Consider the following 19,753-nt stretch of genomic DNA (forward strand, 5'->3'; position numbering starts at 1 on the left):
TGGAGTGGTTCTGGTTTACTGCTCATGTAATGCCCTTGCCCTATGCATATGGACTCAGTAGCCTAGCCCTGAGCCCTTATCCTTCTGATGGGGCAATACTGGATTTGATGACAGATGGATGGATGAAAAAAAGGTGCTACAAAATCTCAAAGTCAAAAGAATATGACCCCTAAACCCAAACTGCAGTCTTGAGATAAAGAGTAGCACAAATTTTTTTTTATAATACTGTATGTTGAGTGAGTAAGTGAGCAAATGATTTGAATAAGAAGATAAATGAAAAAACAGGTGAGCAACTAAATGGATACAAATGAAAACATTTGAAAGCAACAAAAGAAGGAAGTACAGTGCAGTACCTTGCCATCACCCTCACTCTGCAGCAGACGGTGAACATAGTTATCTCTCACGTAGTCCCAAACACGATTGTTCCCCACCTGGAGTGAGAAGAGATGGTTTGTCTCCATGAAGTGCCTGTGGGGAAATGCACTTCAGTCAATACACTTCTTACTACTATCACGATGACAAAATACTAATAGAGTATACTGTTCCGTTAAAATTCATGGATTTTCAATTTAGGATTCTGATTATTCACAGGCTTGCAGTTGCTGGTTTTTATTTGTGACTTAAGTTTAAAAAGAGAAAATTTATGCCACAAGAATTTTTGCTGCTGCTGTACTGTACTATAGCTATTTACACATAATTATCAGGAATGGTGCATACTTGCACACAATTACTAATCAGTAATAACTATAAATTTTATTAGTCTGTACTGCATGTATTTATATGTTATAAGATCTGTTTATGGTGTTTCATGGAAGGAAAAGGGCTTTTAAATTGTTATATGGTGTTTATAATATAATAACTGGAGATGGCTACTAGACAACTCTGAATAACAGCAGAGTAAATTGACATCCATGTGGAGTATTAGTGGTTTTTGTTATCTGCAGGTTATTGGGAACCTAACACTCACAAATTTAAAATGTATACTGTACACTTACATGACTCAAATACCTGAAAATATTTTCATTCACTTCCACTCTAATAATAATAGATAGCCCTCTGGATAATTCATAGTGTCTTTGCAAATGGCTAATATCATAAAATATCCTTCACCAATCTTCCTTCTAGAAAACCAAACAGCTGCCTATCTGAACAGCTACTGAATATTAACAATTCAGCTTCAGATCTTTGTTCAAAATGTTTTACTGTATTTTTTATTTAAATCAATTTTAATCCTTCTGCTGTGATGATGTCTCACAATATATTCTAGCTCCCTCCAGACAACTTTATTCATCTTAGCAAAAACCTATTGGTACTGAAGGGACTAATGAATGCTGTATCTAACCCCTCTAGTTCAAAACATCACCTCTGAGCTGAAGAAAATCATTTACAAACTGCAAGTATAAAGTATGTCATCTTAGTCTTTGCAAAGGGGTATAGCTGTAGGAGGCCAAATATAGAATATTAACCCACTGAATCCTGCTGACATCCTTTATACTTTATGCAAGCTTCTATCAAATGACTGTAACCAACTTTAGAAAAGATCTTTCTTTCTGAAGAATTTTAGTAAAAATGTCAGAGGAAGTGGGGAAGGGGAAGTTCGCTAGACTAAAGGAATCAGCAAGAGTAAAATGAAGTGTAAGGGTGTGACCTGTGAGCGTGTCCCCCAACATAGCGACCACACCCAACATGGCCACAGATGAGGCAGATCCACAGAGAGTCAGCTGAGCCACAAAGAGAGCATCTCTGGTCTGGCATCTCCTCTGGGGTCTGGCAGTATCGGCAGACTGGGCAGCTGTGGGCAAACCAAGAGAAAATCGTATACGAGGTTTATGATCGTGTTCCAATTATGTAATCTTAAAAAAATTTTTGTCTTACTCTATACTTTATTAAAGCCAAGAAATACACACAAGCTACAATAACTCCTTGCAATACGTAATCCTACTATGAGCATTTTCACATTTAGAATTTTATACACCACATACTTTTATCAATGTGTTTCTTCCCCATTCCTGGAATTTCAGATGTCCTGCAAGAATAATTCCTTAGCATCACTTAACAATACGTATATAACGTACTCATTTCACGGCCCTGCTTATATCCATTCCCTTCACATGGCTACATCATCTAAGCAAAACATTATCAACAAACCTCCCAACTTCACATCTTTCATGACTCACTGTGTTTCTCATTCTCCCTAATCTATACACACACGTGTACATGCGTGCGCACACACACACACACACACACACACACACACACACACACACACAAAATAAAACTCCTAGGTTAATATATTAACTGTTTAACTTGGGAGATGGCTTTACTACCAGTTATGAAGCAAATTAAGCAAAGACACACACCACCACTCAGACACCATTTGGATCCATGCTGTTTCTCACTGGCACTGGGATCTTGTACCACTCTTCTTTATCATCATATTGGATGTGTCTCCTTAGTATGCTCTAGTACAGGGATTCCTAACCTTTTTAGGCTAGAGGCACCCTTCTGCAGGCAATTAGAATCTTGGGGCACCCTTGTTTAAAATTTCACAATAGTTTTTTTCAGCACACATCCTTGAGATGACCACCTTACATCTGTATGCAGTACTAATGAGACGTGAGCTGCACCCATTTCCCGACATTTTTTCAAAAGCCTATACTTCAGAGGTTATGATTTGATGAAGTTTGCCTTTCTGACAAAACTTCAGTCAACTCTTCACTGCAAGTTTTTGCAACAAGTGCTTCTCTGTTTAAAAAACAGTAAATTATTCTCATGGACAGAGTTTCCTTCAAAGTTTTGGTGGTAAAACCTTTATACAGTACTTCCCTATCATTGATGTTGCACCGTCGGTACATAAACCACAAGTCTTTCCATGAAAGGCCATGGTCATTGAGACAGGAGGTGACAGTAACGAAAATATCATGGCCGGTGATTGTTGTTTCCAGCTCTTTACAAAACAGAAACTGCTCAATGACATCTTTATCATCAATAAATCTGCAAAACCCACGGAGATGACATTTGGCAGCTGATTGTAATGTTGGAGAGGGGAACTTTCGAAATCTGATCTCTAGCTTCTTAGCCAAGTATTGTTTCAACTATAATATTGCATACAGGGCCAATGATTTCCTCTCCAGTGGTATGGTGCTTCATTTTATTGGCTATCAGTTCTGCAATTTTAAAAAAAGCTTCTAGAGCAGTGTCAGCTATGATAACTCTTTTAACCATTCTATAGGCTACTCTATTCTGTCCCTCTACTAGATGTGAAAAATAAGACGAACTTTTCTGTGACACACCAGGGTGCGTGGTAGTAAGATGCTGGTTCAGCTTGCTGGGTACCACTGCCTCATTGCTGAGTGTTTCCCCACAAACTACACACACAGGGCGGGCGTTATCCTCGTCACTGTTCCACGAAAATCCATACGATTAAGTGACAGTCCAAGTACAGTAATCACTCCAATATCCGGATCAATAGAGCCATCGGTAGGTTCGGATATTGGTTTTGTCCGGATATTGGGCCCCAGCTTATGGACTTGTACTTACGGACCCTAACACAGAGAAACACCTATACAACTCCCTCCGGACATGCATAGCACCTATTTAACACCCAAATCACACCAATAAGGCACATAAATGACTGAAATAAATGCAATAGACACATAAAATGTGGGTTTAGAAGTATGTTCATACATTAATAAACATTCTGGTACTTATGGACTCTAACCGAACCTAACCGAACTCTGAAAAACACATTCCTACTGCACATGCATGAGGTAAGTTTAGTATGGAAAGAAGTACAGTATGACACTTTCTGGTAAGTATAGTATGGGAAAAAATACAATATGAAACATTCTGGTAAATATAGTATGGAAAATAGTACAACATGAAACATTTTGGCTACTTACAGCAAGTCCCTGGCCACCTCGATGAATAACCGCCTCCTCTCGGACTCTGACAGTAAGAACGATTTCCTGAAGCACTTGCACTACACTCTTCCTGAAGTCTTGCACTGAACTTAGTCACTAACACACAGAAGTCCGTTCTTTTCACAGTGTTCACTTTAGTCCAAATAATGTTCCATTAAATTTAAGTGTTGCACATTAACTTTTCCCAAGCCATGGCGAAGAGCGTAGGTCTTGTCGCGGTGAGAGACAGGCGGGAAGTGGGGAGGATGCAGCGGCGCTCTATCGGACGTCGGAGGAATGACGAACCAAAACAATGCTCTCACGCGGCGCGCGCGGCAAGTTCAAATTACGGACGGCAAAAAATCGATTTTTTTTTTCCATTTTTTTTGGATTTTCGGACCATTTTGGGAATGTTTGATCCCAGGACGATAAGGTTCGGTTAGTGGGGATGTTCGGTTATTGGGCGTCCGGATATTAGAGGGATTACTGTATATCCTTTTCTTTGCGAAAGAATCCTGCGTTCCTTTGTCATCTTTGGAACTAGATGGGCCAGGAGAAACTTCAGCAGTGGAAGCAATCAGTTCATGTTCACTGTCCTGGAGTTTACGTTTCTTCACAATAAATTTATCTATAATGTTATGATGTTATCAGATCAGATTAATTCTGAAAAATAAATGGAAAATGATGTAGTACAGTCATGTAATAAAAAAATTGAGATATTTTTCTTCTAAAATATAAATTCTAAAATCTAAGATTAAGAATACAATAATACACAAATCAGTGTCTGCACAGCCATCTCCCACAGTCAAACAAATACAGTGGGGATCAAGAACTAAAACTTGCAGGGTATTTTCATCAGTGCATTAAATATAGGGATTTCCAACTCCTTGATTCCTATGTCCTGTATCAATGCATCTTTCCACCTTTGGCCAACCCCTCTTCCCCTCCCCCCCCTACAAATTTTGTGGCACCGCTAGCCAATCTCGTGGCACTGCAAAGTGGCTCGGCACACTGGTTGGGAATCCCTGTTCTACATGTAGTTGGTTGCTAATGGTACCGGTATATCTTTAATTTCAACACAATTTGTACGGTACTTACAAGAGGATATTATGGTGTCATGTGCAAAATATTTTGCTGAGGAAGATGCCTTTGAAATCAAAGTCACTCCATCTCTTTTCTGCTCCCACCTTCATACACTTTCCTCGTGTGGCTTTGTCTAATAATGAATAATGACAATCCAAATACATGGATATCAATAACTATCTATCTATAGCAAGATGATTTATTCCCATAAGGGGTGGCCACAAACAAATTCCCTGTAAGGAATAAAATCAATATGAAATTACAGTTTCTTCAAATTTCATTAGAAAATGCTGTAGCATATACCAATGCAAATTACTAAAATCATTCCACTACTTTTGACTCAGTGCCTACCAACTATGTGGCTTGGCTGCTTAGGCAGAATTGAGAACATTAGAGTGTGTACTTACAGTGTTTTCTATGGCATGTACTGGTTGTAAGAGCGTTTGTGAGGAGTATCGTGTTTGACAATGCGTAGTTATGTATATGTTACGTTTTTGTTAAGTTGGAGAGAGGGTAAATGGGAGAAATGTGGAAAACAAAATGCCTGACTAACCTTGAGCCTATAACCATATACAGTATCTTCATTTACATATACAGTACTCTACTGTATTTCAATACTGCAACAATACAGAATTGGCCTTGGTAATATTCTACAGCAAAACTGCCCTCACTATGCACATTTTTGCAATGAACAATGCTAGTATAGGCTGCACTTTTTTCGCATGGCAAGGAGTTACTGCATCACTTTCTTAACTGAAGTACTGTAATGTATTAGCTACACACTGACTTTAGTACCATATATAATCAGAGAGATATAAGATCACAGTAAAAAAAAACTAAACATATACACATCAGTGAAACAATGGATTGCCTTGGGAGGTATTTCTCTACAACAATGTGAAAAATAAGTGCAAGGTGCTTCTCAGAGAGACCATCTTGGGATAAGTGGCTCTAAGTTCATCCCTTTCCTCCATCTTTATCATGCAGTGGTAATCAAGTCAAATAATTGGTCGACAATCAGATACTGAAAGTAAACCCCTTCACTCTGTGGATATATTTTAAGATGTATTGCTATGTACAGATGGTTCTACTTGGTTTGGGTAATGGTGAAAGGGTGATTGAATGCTACATTTCACTCCTAAGTTCAAAAAAGTCTCAAGTTGAATAAATGCATGTAAAAGTAGCATGAATAAAAACTAAACATGCCATCCAACTGATGTGATTAAAGCAAGGTATTTTTATTGAAGCATTACACTGTGCAGATTTCAGTACATTAGCATTCACATAGATGAACTGCTTTGATAGCTATCCATGACACTGAATCTTTCAATTCCAATCTACCTTACCTTCATTAAATATTAAAACTTGAAATTAGCAACTTGAATCAGTGCAGTGATAAATGGATAACTATATCAGCTTCCCTCCATGATGAAATCAGGAATCTACTAATGGTATTACAGACGGCCTTAGCAAACACAACGAAGAAAGCTCTGCTTCCAGTATGTACACATATATAGACTATCTATCATTATCCAAACCAAATTTTCCATGATCATGTGGGTGAGGAGATACTGAGCCAGGCTCTTTGACCTCTCTGAGGACTTAATTTAGATTAGAGTAGAAACCAGAGGTAGTCTTCTCCTCCTGTGCTGTACGAGGTAAAAGGCTGCTTGCAACACACGTGCTAAGTAGTGGGGGTTGCCATCCCTATGCCAATAAACTGTTAATTTAATTAATAATCAGTATAACAAGGAAAGGGTAACATGCAAAGTAGCTTTCTGTGATGGTTACACATAAAAACAGGGCACATCCCAGTATGTGAAAGATCCAACACACCTAATATTGTACACCTCTTGCTACTGTGCTCTATCATTACAGAGATTATGCTCACTTCCATATTTAGAATTCTACTATACTTCAGCTCTACGCATAAAGTCAAGAGAAGTATTCCAATAATAACAATACAAGAACTGCAGAAATACAGTGGTTACTGTGAAAACAAGTAGCACTAAATTATACTTGACACAAGCACTTAATCTTCCCACATATATTAATGCATTCATGTTATACCCTTGTCATTAGCTTATTACAACACTTTCAGTCCATGCATGCAATTACTGTGAGGAGTGTAATGTGTCCAACAGTATAGCCCATAGAAGCCAAACAGTCTGTGACCAATAACAGCTGAACCATATTTCCTGCTGTGTGGCAAACATCAGTGAAGTGAGTCATCAAAGTGTCACAAGACCCGAGACCAAAATAATTCTAGACGTAAAGAAACACCTGATGTGAGACCCATCATAACACTGTAAATGTGGTACCTGTGACACTTTAAAAACAATTATCTGTACTCTTGAATGGAAGAGATCTGAGAAAGGTGGGTGCTCCAGAAAGAGGGCCGGGGGACTTACACGAGGGCCCCTGAAGACTGGTGCCTGGACGTGACCCACAACAAAAGAGTCAATTTTAGTTCCTATGCCACTTCATCTGTACCAACAAAAGGTAAAATGGACGCCAGTCCCATTTAAACCTCTTTGACAAGTAAGAGCCTAAGGCTGGACTTCCGAAGTCCTCAACATTTATGGGAACACCTTTTTTCTCTACACATAAATTTTTTTTTGGGAAAAAAAAAAAAAACTAAGGCCCAAAGTCTAAGAAGCTGCCCTTTCTAGAGGGGAAAAGAAATAAATCACGATTTGTTCATTATGAGAAGCTTGGACACACTAAGTTTAAAAGGCTGCAGTCATATAGGCAGGGGGAAATACTGTACAGTATACATGAAGACTGTTGCTAAATTATATACCAGTAGTTAATTATGCAATCTTTGGAACTTTGAAAATATGTTTCCACATGCTAAAACTGCACAAGATAAATTTATAACTCATTTTCAACCACCCTTCTACTCCAAGCTTTTGGACATCCCCAAACATACAAAGAGATGTGGGAGGTTCAGATCCTAATTCCTTTCTCTTTCAGTCATTGTTTACATCTATCCATCCATCCATCATCCAATCCTACATTGCCCCATGAGGAGCATAGGAGCCCGGGACTAGGCAGTTGGTCCCGACATTTAAGATGAGAGTGACCAGCCTCACTCATCCCTAAGTGGCATTACGTGAGCAATCAACCCCAACCACCCCTTGGATATAAACCTTCACCAGCTCAATCCGATTGGAGCGCAATAATTACCCACTAAACCACCAGGTGCCAAAATTTGGTTATATGGTTACCACCCAGCGTAGTAAATGGTTTCCTGGTGTACAGGAAACCATTTGGCTTGTCACTCAGTGTAGAGTCACCCACAGGCAGCAGGAAGACGAAAGAATGAAGGAAAGAAAGACAGAAGAAGGAGTGTAAAGTCACCCGTAGGCAGAAGGACAAGGAAAGAATGAAGGAAAGACAGAAGAGTATGGAAGGAAATTAGGATGGAGGTGGCAACATGTAAAAATTATGTGGGCCATACTCTTTCTCTCTTATTCCATCACCAAATTCCAACATTTCATTCAGTGGAAAGATTCACACAATGGCTCCTTCATCCCAGAGGGGAAAGAAAGTCCCAGGTGTACTTAATCAGAAGAGTATTGGTGCATACTTTGCATGAAACACTGACACCACAGAAGATGGCTATTGCAAAATGCCCATTGATTCTACCTCACGCTGGAATGGATGTTTTCACGTGGATGCAATATATTGCTTGCATGTGATATTACCTTGTTATCAGTTTTGTCATATGCACATTCAGATAATTACAGTATAGATTAAGCTTCTTGGGGCACCATGAGCTATACAGTACAGTATAGTTGATCATGTATGATATCATTTGCCTCATCCTGCACCATACAGTACCTTGTAATTGTACTGTATGCACAAAATCACTCATTCTGTGCCTTTAAGGATATAAGGTTACTTCCAATAAAAAAGCTAGGCAGTGGCAATGTCACATCCTTAACCCAATGGTCCTTATTCCTAAGGATGAAACACAATAAAATATAAAGTATTAACCCCATCAATCTGGCAATGTATCTTTAAAATTAATTCTTGCAACAATCAGGTAAAATCAGTCAAATTAAGGCAGACCTCTTATAATGAAGGGGTTAGTGAAGGGTATACCTAACTCCTCCAAAACTAAATAAAATTGCTTGATGGTACCAACACCAAAATTTATACACATGCATCATTGGAGGAAGTGGTTACTGAAGTATAATATCAGTCAGGTACTCAGATAATATGACAAATATATTGCAACGGCTTAACTTAACAATTTATAACTAGCTGATAATAATGCAATACTACACTGTCATATCGAAAAGCATGATGAGCATATACATTACTATAACTAGCTGATAATAATGCAACACTACACTGTCATATCAAAGAGCATGATGAGCATATACATTACTATACTGTTTTAATACTAACAATCTTACAAAGAACTGACAGTTATATGTACAGATACTACAATATCCAATATATCAGGGAACCAAAATATCAGGGAATGAAGTGTTACTCCCTTCATTTATTGATTTATTTATTTTCTATTATTGCTACTGGGGGCGCTCACCATCCACTCACTCGATGTAGTGCTGCTCTCGGGTGTCTGCACTTTCCTCTCCTCCATGCTTTTTTCCTTCCATCCTCTTCTTTCTTTCTCTCCTTCATTCTTTCCTCATCCTTCTGCCTATGGGTGACTTTACACTCCCTCTTCTGTCTTTCTTTCCTTCATTCTTTCCTCTTCCTTCTGCCTATGGGTGACTTTACATTCCCTCTTCTGTCTTTCTTTCCTTCATTCTTTCCTCTTCCTTCTGCCTATGGGTGACTTTACACTCCCTCTTCTGTTTTTCTTTCCTTCATTCTTTCCTCTTCCTTCTGCCTGTAGGTGACTCTACACTGAGTGACAAGCCAAATGGTTTCCTGTTGTACAGGAAACCATTTACTACGCTGGGTGATAACCACAGAACCAAATTTTGGCGCCTGGTGGTTTAGTGGGTAATTACGGAGCTCCAGTCGGATTGAGCCGGTGAAGGTTTATATTCAAGGGGTGGTTGGGGTTTATTGCTCATGTACTGCCACTCAGGGATGAATGAGGCTGGTCACTCTCATCTTAAATGTCAGGACCAACTTGCATAGCCCCGGGCTTCTACGCTCCTCATGGGGCAATGTAGGATTGGATGAATGAATGAATGAATGCTACCTCCAGACATTTTACTTAGCTTAGGAGAGATCTGTTATTGTGAAGGGGCTACAAACAGCCTCCAGGAACTCCTTCACTAGAAGGAACATCTAAACTGATTATAATAATGTGATGACAGATAAAACAAAAAAGTCACTGCTGCAGGGGTTAACGTCTCAAACCAATGCTGTATTAATCTTCATTACTAGTGAAGGGAGGTACTGGTTATACACAACCAACCTGTTCATTTTTTTTTTTTTTTTTTTTAGTTGGCCATATTCTTTATGGTTCTGGGATCTTTAGAATAGCTCTTCTTCAGCAATTTACATAACAGTCTACCCACATGTATCTTCTTGTGTTACTGATGTCAACTCTGTATTTAAAAGAAATAAATAATGCTTGGTAAATAACAGCCAAGTCCATATTACTCCCTTTGGGGTGGTGGTACGTGGTGGCAACCATTATCCACTCACTTGATGTAATCCTTCCACAATTTTTCATTCTATCTTTGTATCTGACCTCCTATCGTCTTGACTTTTCCCTGTCCTTCCCATCACTTTTTATTACTTTTCTCTCCACTTCAAATGGCTCTAAAATGAGTGACAAGCCTAATGGTTTCCTGTAACCCAAGAAACGATTTAAGAAATTGGGTGGTAGCCATATAACTAAATTACGGAGTGAAGCGGAGCCTGGTATGATGCCCCTGTTAACTGGGTGCAGAGATGCAAATGCAGCATCCATCCAAGAACCAAACCTCCACACTATTCCTTGCAACTCACTGTAACAAGGCACTGTCAGCTGCAAGGGAACACTGATTCACTGCACAGCAGGGTTGGCACTGATTAAATCAAACTTATTTAATCATGTGACTAAATTATTGATTTTTTTGCTAAAAAAAAAATAAATAAATAAATTGAGAGGTATATGAGGCAGGGGGGGGGTGAGTTGGGGGGAGGGGAGTCAAATGGTGGGTGACAGAGTGACTTGGAGGCATTTTGTCTGCGGCCACCCTTTGCGGGATTAGGGCGTCGGGCTATAGATAGATTTTTTTTTTTTTTTAAATCAAAAAGTTAACAAAAATTAAATCTGAAGGTTTATAAAAGTTGTGTATAACTTTGTGTTGGCATTCATTTATTTAGATACTTAAGCATTACGTTAGCAGATTTCGGAGAATGGTGCCATTAGAAATTGCTCCATTGTATGACAGAAAAAATATTTTTAAATTTATGTAACTAAGTATTGAATTTACAGTATTTGTATCTGAAATAATGAGCCATAAAACAAAAATCATAGCTATAAAACTAGATAGGCTATGCATGGTCACTTAAGGCCATGTCATAATAATATCAGCTTAAGATTTTTCTGGGTGGTAATATAACCTGTTTTGGAATATGCTGTCTTGATTACCACTGGCAACTCAGCCTTCACCAGTAGTGTACAGACAGGCTTTGAACATGTATCTGGATTCTGGGCAGTGGTTTTCGGCCTGAACCATCAGTGGATAGACAGGACAGGAAGTTAACAGTATTCAGTATACTGCTTTTGAAATATTAGCTACATACTGTAATAAACAGAAAAATCAAATAAATTGAATAAATAAAAAAATCACCAACCCTGCTGCACATGACAGCCTTGCAAGGCTGGTTGTTTGCCTGCAGTTCATGAGTCTGCTCAGCCAGTCAGATTGCAATTGATGAACAACCCCCCCCACCCCCTGGGAAGTTCATGGGTGTGAGGATATGCTACCATAGTCCTGTACATTTATGGGCAAACAACCCAAATATTTCCCTTAATGGCTTTACATGATTGAAAAACCTCCAGTCACCATTTGGGGTTGAAGCTATGCAAGGCTGTCACTCATACTGTGGCATTCTAATTACAGGCGATGTAATCCACAGAAAATATCACTAAAGGAAGAGGTGTTACAGTCTCCTACGCTAAAAAGAATATAACTCACTGTCATAACCACCAAAATTATCATACTAAGAACTATGCTTACCTGGTGTCACCCCATTTGGCCAAACACTCTCCATGGAACGAGTGGTTACATAATATCGTGAGGATACCATCAACAGACTCATCCATTCGCTCCAGGCAAACAGGACAGTTGGGTAGCTCTGTGTGGCCTGTGGGGTGTCCCATAAAAAAAAAAAAAAAATTAGATTCCTTTTATATCTAACAATAATGGAGTTTCGTATAATGGCTGAATGGTGATTAAAATGGCATGGAAGAATTATGCTTACATATGGAAATGTTGTTCATGAGGAAGATATGACAGATTTGGATTCTCATCAGGTGCCTGATCCAAGCAGGGTCAGACTGTTATATGTTATGTTCCCAATGAACAATACATGCATATGTGAATATAATTCTTGATTCTGAGCTATTCAAGACACCATGTAATTATCTGGACTGCACATTTTCCCGCATTATGCTGTGTGGCCTAACCAGTGATGACACAAATTACAATATTTTATCATATGCAGTGAATACATTTACTCCTTCAGAACACTATACAGTACTATAAGCCCCCCCTCACCTCCTCCTGACATCCACCTATAACAGGTATCCTTAAATACAGCTGATCAAGTTCACGTAGCTAGGCTTAGATCAGGACAACATCCAGCCCTCCCAAGTAATTAGCTTAAATTTGAGTTGAGTGGAATCACAGACAGCATGTGCTCCACTTGTATAAAGTTCCACATGACTTAACACATACAATGAACAGTACATGACACTGCTACACAACATCAAGAGTACAGGAAACCAATGTGACAACCCTGCAGGGGTAGTTGCTTATCTGCAGTCAATGGGTCTTCTTAGTCATGTGGACAAGAGCTGAACAATAAAATTAACAACTCCCTCAGGCACCTGCTAACTGACACATGACATTACTGAAAAATATTCACCCTCAAATTATACAGTAGCATTCTTTCAAAGAAAGTCAATGGTTTCCAGACAGTTTCCAGAAACATAGGTGCATGGATGAGAAAACCTTCAGTTTTCTTTTAATAGCTATGATGCAAATCTGTCATGTTTCCTTAGTAATTTGTCAGTGTGCTGAAAACAATACTTCATGGTCAAACTCCAAAACAACCATAAGAAAGCCTGAAAGTTTTCAAACATGTTAATAGGAAAAAACGTACCAGTACCTTGCTAAACTAGAAGTCTGCGAAAGCAAAGCTGAACAGCCATGAAACTGAAGGTCTTGCATTTTACCAGACAAAAACTGAACTTTTCAATGGTTCTTTCCTGAGGATTTGTGATTTTTGGTGGGAAGGAAGTTCTATCTGTGACACTAAGAAATTAATGCATCAGTGAGACATAGTTAGATATGCATATAGTACATAAAGTTGCCAAGAACCTATAGATAGTGGGATTGTACTAACAGCAGGTGATAAGTTTGGGTGCAAGTTTTCTGCTGCTAACCTGGTATAGGAAGGCCACCATTCTCAGACTCTTTGGTGGTTTCTACTCGTGCCACATACACCAGCCGGCAGATGTCAGGTTCGATGCTGTTGTAACACTGACCATTGAATGTAGTGTAAAACATGTCTGCTTCACTCTGCAACAACATTCATTAACTGAACAATTCTACACATATAGCCAAAGCATGGAATATTAACCTATTCAGTCTGGTGAAGCATTTTTCTCACTTTCCTTCTGCTACTCACTGATAATTTTACTCAGCTTAAGAGAATTCCAAACAATACGGGCTAGATATGGCCTCCATCAACCTCTACACTACTTTGGGTCTCTTCCCAAGTTAAAGAAAACACTACTACACAAGAATTTCATATCATAAACAAAAATGGGTATCCCAAAGCAATTATGTGGCAATGATCTCAAATATGATGTTCATTTTGCTCTAGCATGTACAGTTTTTTCTGAACTCAGCACCCTCACACACATCCCTATAGTACAATGGTCCTTCTTTTCATCGCTTTATTTGTGCTTTTTATACGTCTTTATATACAATGTATAATACCTAACGGATACACTGCCAGCTGTTTACATCCACTATCTAAAATGTGTAAATTCATTATGCTTAATATAACTTATTTCACATTTATGGGTTGACAATGCTTCACGGATGTGTGAATGATCCTAATGCCTTCTGTTATATATGTGGAAGTTTCACTCCAAAGATGCAGAAACGAAAGATCACATCCCTTATAAAGATAGCTTATCTATGTTATTTTGGTATTACAATTGGCGACCAAGCCAAACAATGGACACCCCATATCTCCTGCGTGACTTGTTCCAACTCTCTTCGCGAATGGCTAGCAGGAAGGAAAACAGGGAAGCCTTTCACAGTTTGCATGGTGTGGATAGAGCCTGGTGACCACACAACAGACTGCTACTTTTGCATGAGAAAAGTTGTGGGATTTTCTTCAAAAAACAAAAACAGCACTGTTTACCCATATTTACCATCGGCAATAAGACCAGTAGATCACAGGCCTTCCCATTCCAAGGCCACCAACAAATAAATGTGTATTCCAGACTTCAAATCAGAATGAAGATGGAAAAGCATCTGGAGCAGTTGCCCCTGGTTCTGACCAAGAATGTCAGCCATCTGGCAAAGTACCCCACCCAGTCACCCAAGGCAACCTTAACGATATTGTATGTGACCTATATTTATCAAAACAACAGTCAGAAATACTTGCTTTGAGACTGCAAGAAGGAACTTGTTGCATCCAGACACAAAAGTGATGAGTTTCAGGAAGAGGCAAAAAATTTGGAACATTTTTTTCAAGTCAGACAGAGGAGCATGCTATTGTAGCACTACTGCAGGTCTATTCAAAGTTCTGGGAAGGATTCATGATCCTGTCGAATGGTGGCTTTTTACCGACTCCAGCAAATCAGGTCTTAAGGCTGTTCTCCCCCACAATGGGAACATGTTAAACAGTATACCACTTGATTTTGCACCTGAAATGAAGGAAACATACAAATCGATACAAAAACTTCTAGTTTTGGCTGAGTACAACGAATTCCAATGAAAAATCTGAAGCGATTTGAAAATGGCAGCCTTACTGCTTGGCCTACAGGGATGTTTCATGAAATACTGTTGCTTCCTGTGTTTGTGGGACAGCCATGATGTGCAGAAGCACTACATTCTGCGTGAGTGGCCTCCCTGAAGTTCCTATGAAGCTGTTGTACACAACGTATGGAATGAACCACTTGTCCAAGCAGAAGATATCATACTTCTGCCTCTTCACATCAAGTTAGGCTTGATGAAAAACTTCATTAAAGCCTTGGATAAGATAGATGGAGGCTTCTCACACCAGAGGAGTCTTCCCTAAGATTAGCGACATCAAATTCATGGAATGCATTTTCGTTCGCCAACAAATCCCTAGCCTGATGAAGGGCGGTCAATCTGATGCAACCCTCGAGGCAGATGAACTTAGAGCTTGGAGGTCTCTTATGAAAATCTGTGCTGGTTTTCTGAGCAGCCATCGCAGTGAAGATTGCATGGAAATTGTTGAAGAGCTCCTGGTTGCATACCACGAACTTGGATGCTGCATGTCCCTTAAAATTCATTTTCTTCAATCACATCATTTTCTTTTTTCCTCCACATACTTGGATGATGTTAGTGACAAACAGGGCGACCGTTTTCACCAGGATATTGCTGTAATGGAACGCAGATACCAAGGCAGAATTGGTGCTGGTATCATGGCAGATTAATGTTGGATGCTGACACAGGAAACCATTGTAGAGCACAAAAAGAAACAATAAAAAAACAATATGAGTACTGTATTGACAGCAAAATTTACATACAACAGTGGAATAATATACAGTACTTGATTTCATTTCTGGAAGGACACAAATCAAGAGTGAGAGCAGTGGAAATGAGCTGTTTAAGAGAAGCCTGTGGAGTCACATGGAGAGACAGGCTGACAAATGAGGAAATAAAGGAGTGTTGTGGTGTTGATGTGGATGTGATAGGAAGCATTAGGAGGAACACACTGAGGTGGTTTGGCCATATGGAGAGGATGGAGGGTGAGAGACTGATGAGGAGAGTGTATGTGACTGAGGTGGAGGGGGGGAGAGGGAGGAGGAGGCCGAGGATGAGATGGAGGGATGGGGTGGAGAGGTATATTATAGAGGGGGGTGTGAGCTGGGAGCAGGGCAGTGAAATTGCGGGGGACAGGGCGACGTGGAGGTGACTTGTTTGTGGCCACCCCGTACGGGATTGAGGCGTCTGGCAATGGATAGATAGATAGATAGATAATACTTTTACATCGCAATTAATATTTCTCAATTAAAAATATTCGCATAACCAGGTGAACGTAACATACTGATTTCTTACTAGTGGAAGATAAATTTCAAGGCTAAATTTTAGAAAATCTGTGCATGATAGAGAAAGTAAAAGCATATTTGTAATCATCACTGTCAATTTGACCCAAATTGCCCATTCTCATTTCTGAACTAGATAAAAAGTTGAAATTTGTCAAGTAATGAAATCATCTAACAGTAGATAATGTAGACTATTAAAGATATCACTAGATTTAAGGGGTTAAGGTGGGGTATAATGTGTAATACGATGAGACCTCATTATAATGAACTAATTGGAGGGAAAGGTGGACAGTATATCCGATAGTTCATTATACAAGATGTCCAACAGGAACCCGCTATGCTGTCACTAGGGATGGTATATGTGAAAAATGATTCCAGTAGGTACCCCACATGGGACAAATTATAAGACATCAATAAATCATTATGGTATGGGTCTGGCCTGTATTCTTTGATATATACAGTATATATAAATATATATATATATATATATATATATATATATATATATATATATATATATATACTGTATATAAATTTATGTGTATACTGTACATAGTAATCAATCAATAAGCAATACAAAACAAATGTTGGCCCTCATTTCAATACGTAATAATGAGAAAAAGAGGAAATACAAGAAATGGGTTTCATTTACCTTGTGACTTTAGTCCTCCTCCACGTGCTCGGCGACTGATCACTCCACCTTGATGACTGTCTACTCAACCCACTCTCCACTCAGAACATATTTTTAGTATACTAGTCTTACACACTTAACTGTACAGTAGTTAAAGTACAGCGCAGTAACTTAAAACACAGTCTTTTCAACATGGCCATACAGTCCATTAAGCCTTTACATCATAAGAAAACATTTATGTCTCTTATAATTTCTACAGTATATACTGTTTACACATACAAAACTTTTCAACATATTAACAGTCAAAATTGTCTCTTGGTGGATCAGGGGTAACTATCTCAACCACTGACACTTCAGGAGAGAGAGGTCCAGAGCAGCTCGGACTTGAATCTCCCAAGGTGGAGGGAAGGTGAAGACTGGATGTCAAGTCAATGCCACAGAAATGCTGTAGGACTTGGACTACCACTCATGCACTGATTATGTGATGCATCATGCGTGACTTACAGCCTACACAGTACTGTACATCTTAAATCTCCACTGTCTGCCACCTCACAAGTGGCTGTCCAGTAGGCTGCCACATATGCTTTCTATATAAGGCCTGGGTACCGGTATGGTATGTAGCAAATTAGTCCGATAGGTCACTGGATACACTTCCTATATCAGAACTTGGTTCAGTATATGAAAAAAAAAACTATCTGGTAGGGTCAAGGGGGCTGTTATATCTGGAGTTTGAAAAAAACAGGTCTGTTAAAGTGAGGTCTCACTGTACTACAGTACTGTGTACTGCATATTATCAGTAAGCAAAGTCTCTATACTTAATTTTCATCATTCCCCATCATCCTAACTTTATATCCCATTATAAAAATGAAAATGGGCTTGGCAGAATCCAGAAATATGTAAGAATGAGTTAAGGAAAAGAATTACCAACATACTGCTGGGGCAAATGGGCAACATAATCATTCATTCATTCTTGTCTTCAAAATCTTGACCCCGCTTTTCAGGCCAAAACCATCAACATTTATTTATTATTTTCTTCTCTAGATTCACTTCATAAATGCCCATGGGATACAGCCACACTATCAGTTATTATTACCATTATCCTGACCTCTTTTCCCACCTAAGGATGGTGGTAAGAGCAAGTCATGAGAACAAGAAAACTTGATAGAGGGACAACTAGCAAAAGTCTGCCCAATTGAGTGGGTCATACTCTCATTTACGTACACTCAAGTTCCCAGAATCCTGCATCCATGTCACAGGCACAAACATCCACATTTGTACACTTCATATTAGTCTGCCTACCAGTTACAGTCAATCTGACAACTACCAGTATCATATCACCAGGAGAAAACAGAGGTGCCAAACCCCTGTCATGTACTACACCGCACAAAATTTTTCCAACTAGCTCAATCCACTTTCAGGTCCCTGGCCTTATCAACCTCCACACCTCACTTTCTCACACATTCATTTACCATATCTGTCCATCTTCTTGGTCTTCCATGTTTCCTCCTACCTTCAAACTCCTACACATAACTACAACATTTTCACCATTCTATTCACATTCATTTTCTCCACATGACCATACCATATTAGCACACTTTCTCTGACTATGGCAACTACAGACTTTCTTATTCGACATTTTTCAAAAATAAAATTACATACCCGGTACAGTACTCATTATCTTCTCCACTCTCTAAACTCTGCACATACTCCTCAGTCTTCCTATTTGGTCATTTTCTCAACTTTTCATCTTCATGCCACAACAGTCTCACACCCATATGTAAATGTAGGCACTAGAACTTTCATGCATGGTTCTTGCAGCCCTGTGTTTTATATAAAGGTCATAGCACCAGCCACCTTCCTTCCCTGTACTATTGTACTCTCTGCTACTTCTTTTCATCATACCACAAACATTGTTTGTTAGCTCCTTCACCAATTCAAGTCTCTCCATTCACCATCACATCACACTGGGTCACCTACTCTCTCATGAACAACCACATTGCACCTGGCCATATTTACTCTCAGTTCCAGATGCTCACAGACATCCACAAAACTCTGCACCAATCTGCCATATGCTTTCTCATGCATTAATTTACCATATTCATTTTTTTTTTTTTCTTTTTGACTTTCCATGCCTCCATTCACCTTCAGACTCTCATACTCTTATACCCCTTTTTACCACCATGTTCAAGTCCATTCTCTTCATATGACAATATCATTAGCATACTCGCATCTTTTTTTTTCTCTCTCTCTCTAAGCCAACATAACCACATGGCTGCATTCCTTTACCCTCTCGTGAATTCTGACCTCTCACTGTTGAACTCTTCACAGTATTCTTTACTTCTGTTCCTGATTTTTGTACTAAATAACAATTCCTCCTATGTCTCTAATGTACTCTACCTGTGTCCTGAACTTGATGAGGACCATGTACTGGTTGGGGGTGGCGTCTCTGATGATGCGCATATGTTGGATAGAAGAATAACAGGGTGCAGTGAACTGAAGAAGGTCATGGATGGTCATGGAGGTAGGAACAGCAAGGAGACATAGCATCTCTGACCGACACTCTCCCTCATCCAGGCTTGTCTTGGTGCTGTTGTGAAACATTAGGACATTTATTTGTATCAGCAGGTATGTTAATCACTTACAGTCAGTCCATAACAATCTGTCACTATG

At 39.2% G+C, this 19,753-nt stretch overlaps 1 protein-coding gene across 1 annotated transcript in view; it reads right to left on the bottom strand.

The window, feature by feature from the left end:
- The window catches only part of LOC145410035 (BRCA1-associated protein), a 64,813-nt gene that overhangs the window by 28,271 nt on the left and 16,789 nt on the right, over nucleotides 1-19,753 (bottom strand). The window contains exons 5-10 of the mRNA XM_080280252.1: nucleotides 19,481-19,670; nucleotides 13,585-13,720; nucleotides 12,155-12,281; nucleotides 7,397-7,420; nucleotides 1,649-1,792; nucleotides 354-468 (exon numbers count right to left, since the gene is read on the bottom strand). Coding sequence (XP_080136378.1) covers nucleotides 354-468; nucleotides 1,649-1,792; nucleotides 7,397-7,420; nucleotides 12,155-12,281; nucleotides 13,585-13,720; nucleotides 19,481-19,670 — 736 coding nt within the window. The remainder of the gene's footprint in view (nucleotides 1-353; nucleotides 469-1,648; nucleotides 1,793-7,396; nucleotides 7,421-12,154; nucleotides 12,282-13,584; nucleotides 13,721-19,480; nucleotides 19,671-19,753) is intronic.

This window comes from Coenobita brevimanus, chromosome 84 (genome assembly GCF_032717465.1).
Source record: "Coenobita brevimanus isolate Jiangsu-jjx chromosome 84, ASM3271746v2, whole genome shotgun sequence".
NCBI classification, from domain to species: domain Eukaryota; kingdom Metazoa; phylum Arthropoda; class Malacostraca; order Decapoda; family Coenobitidae; genus Coenobita; species Coenobita brevimanus.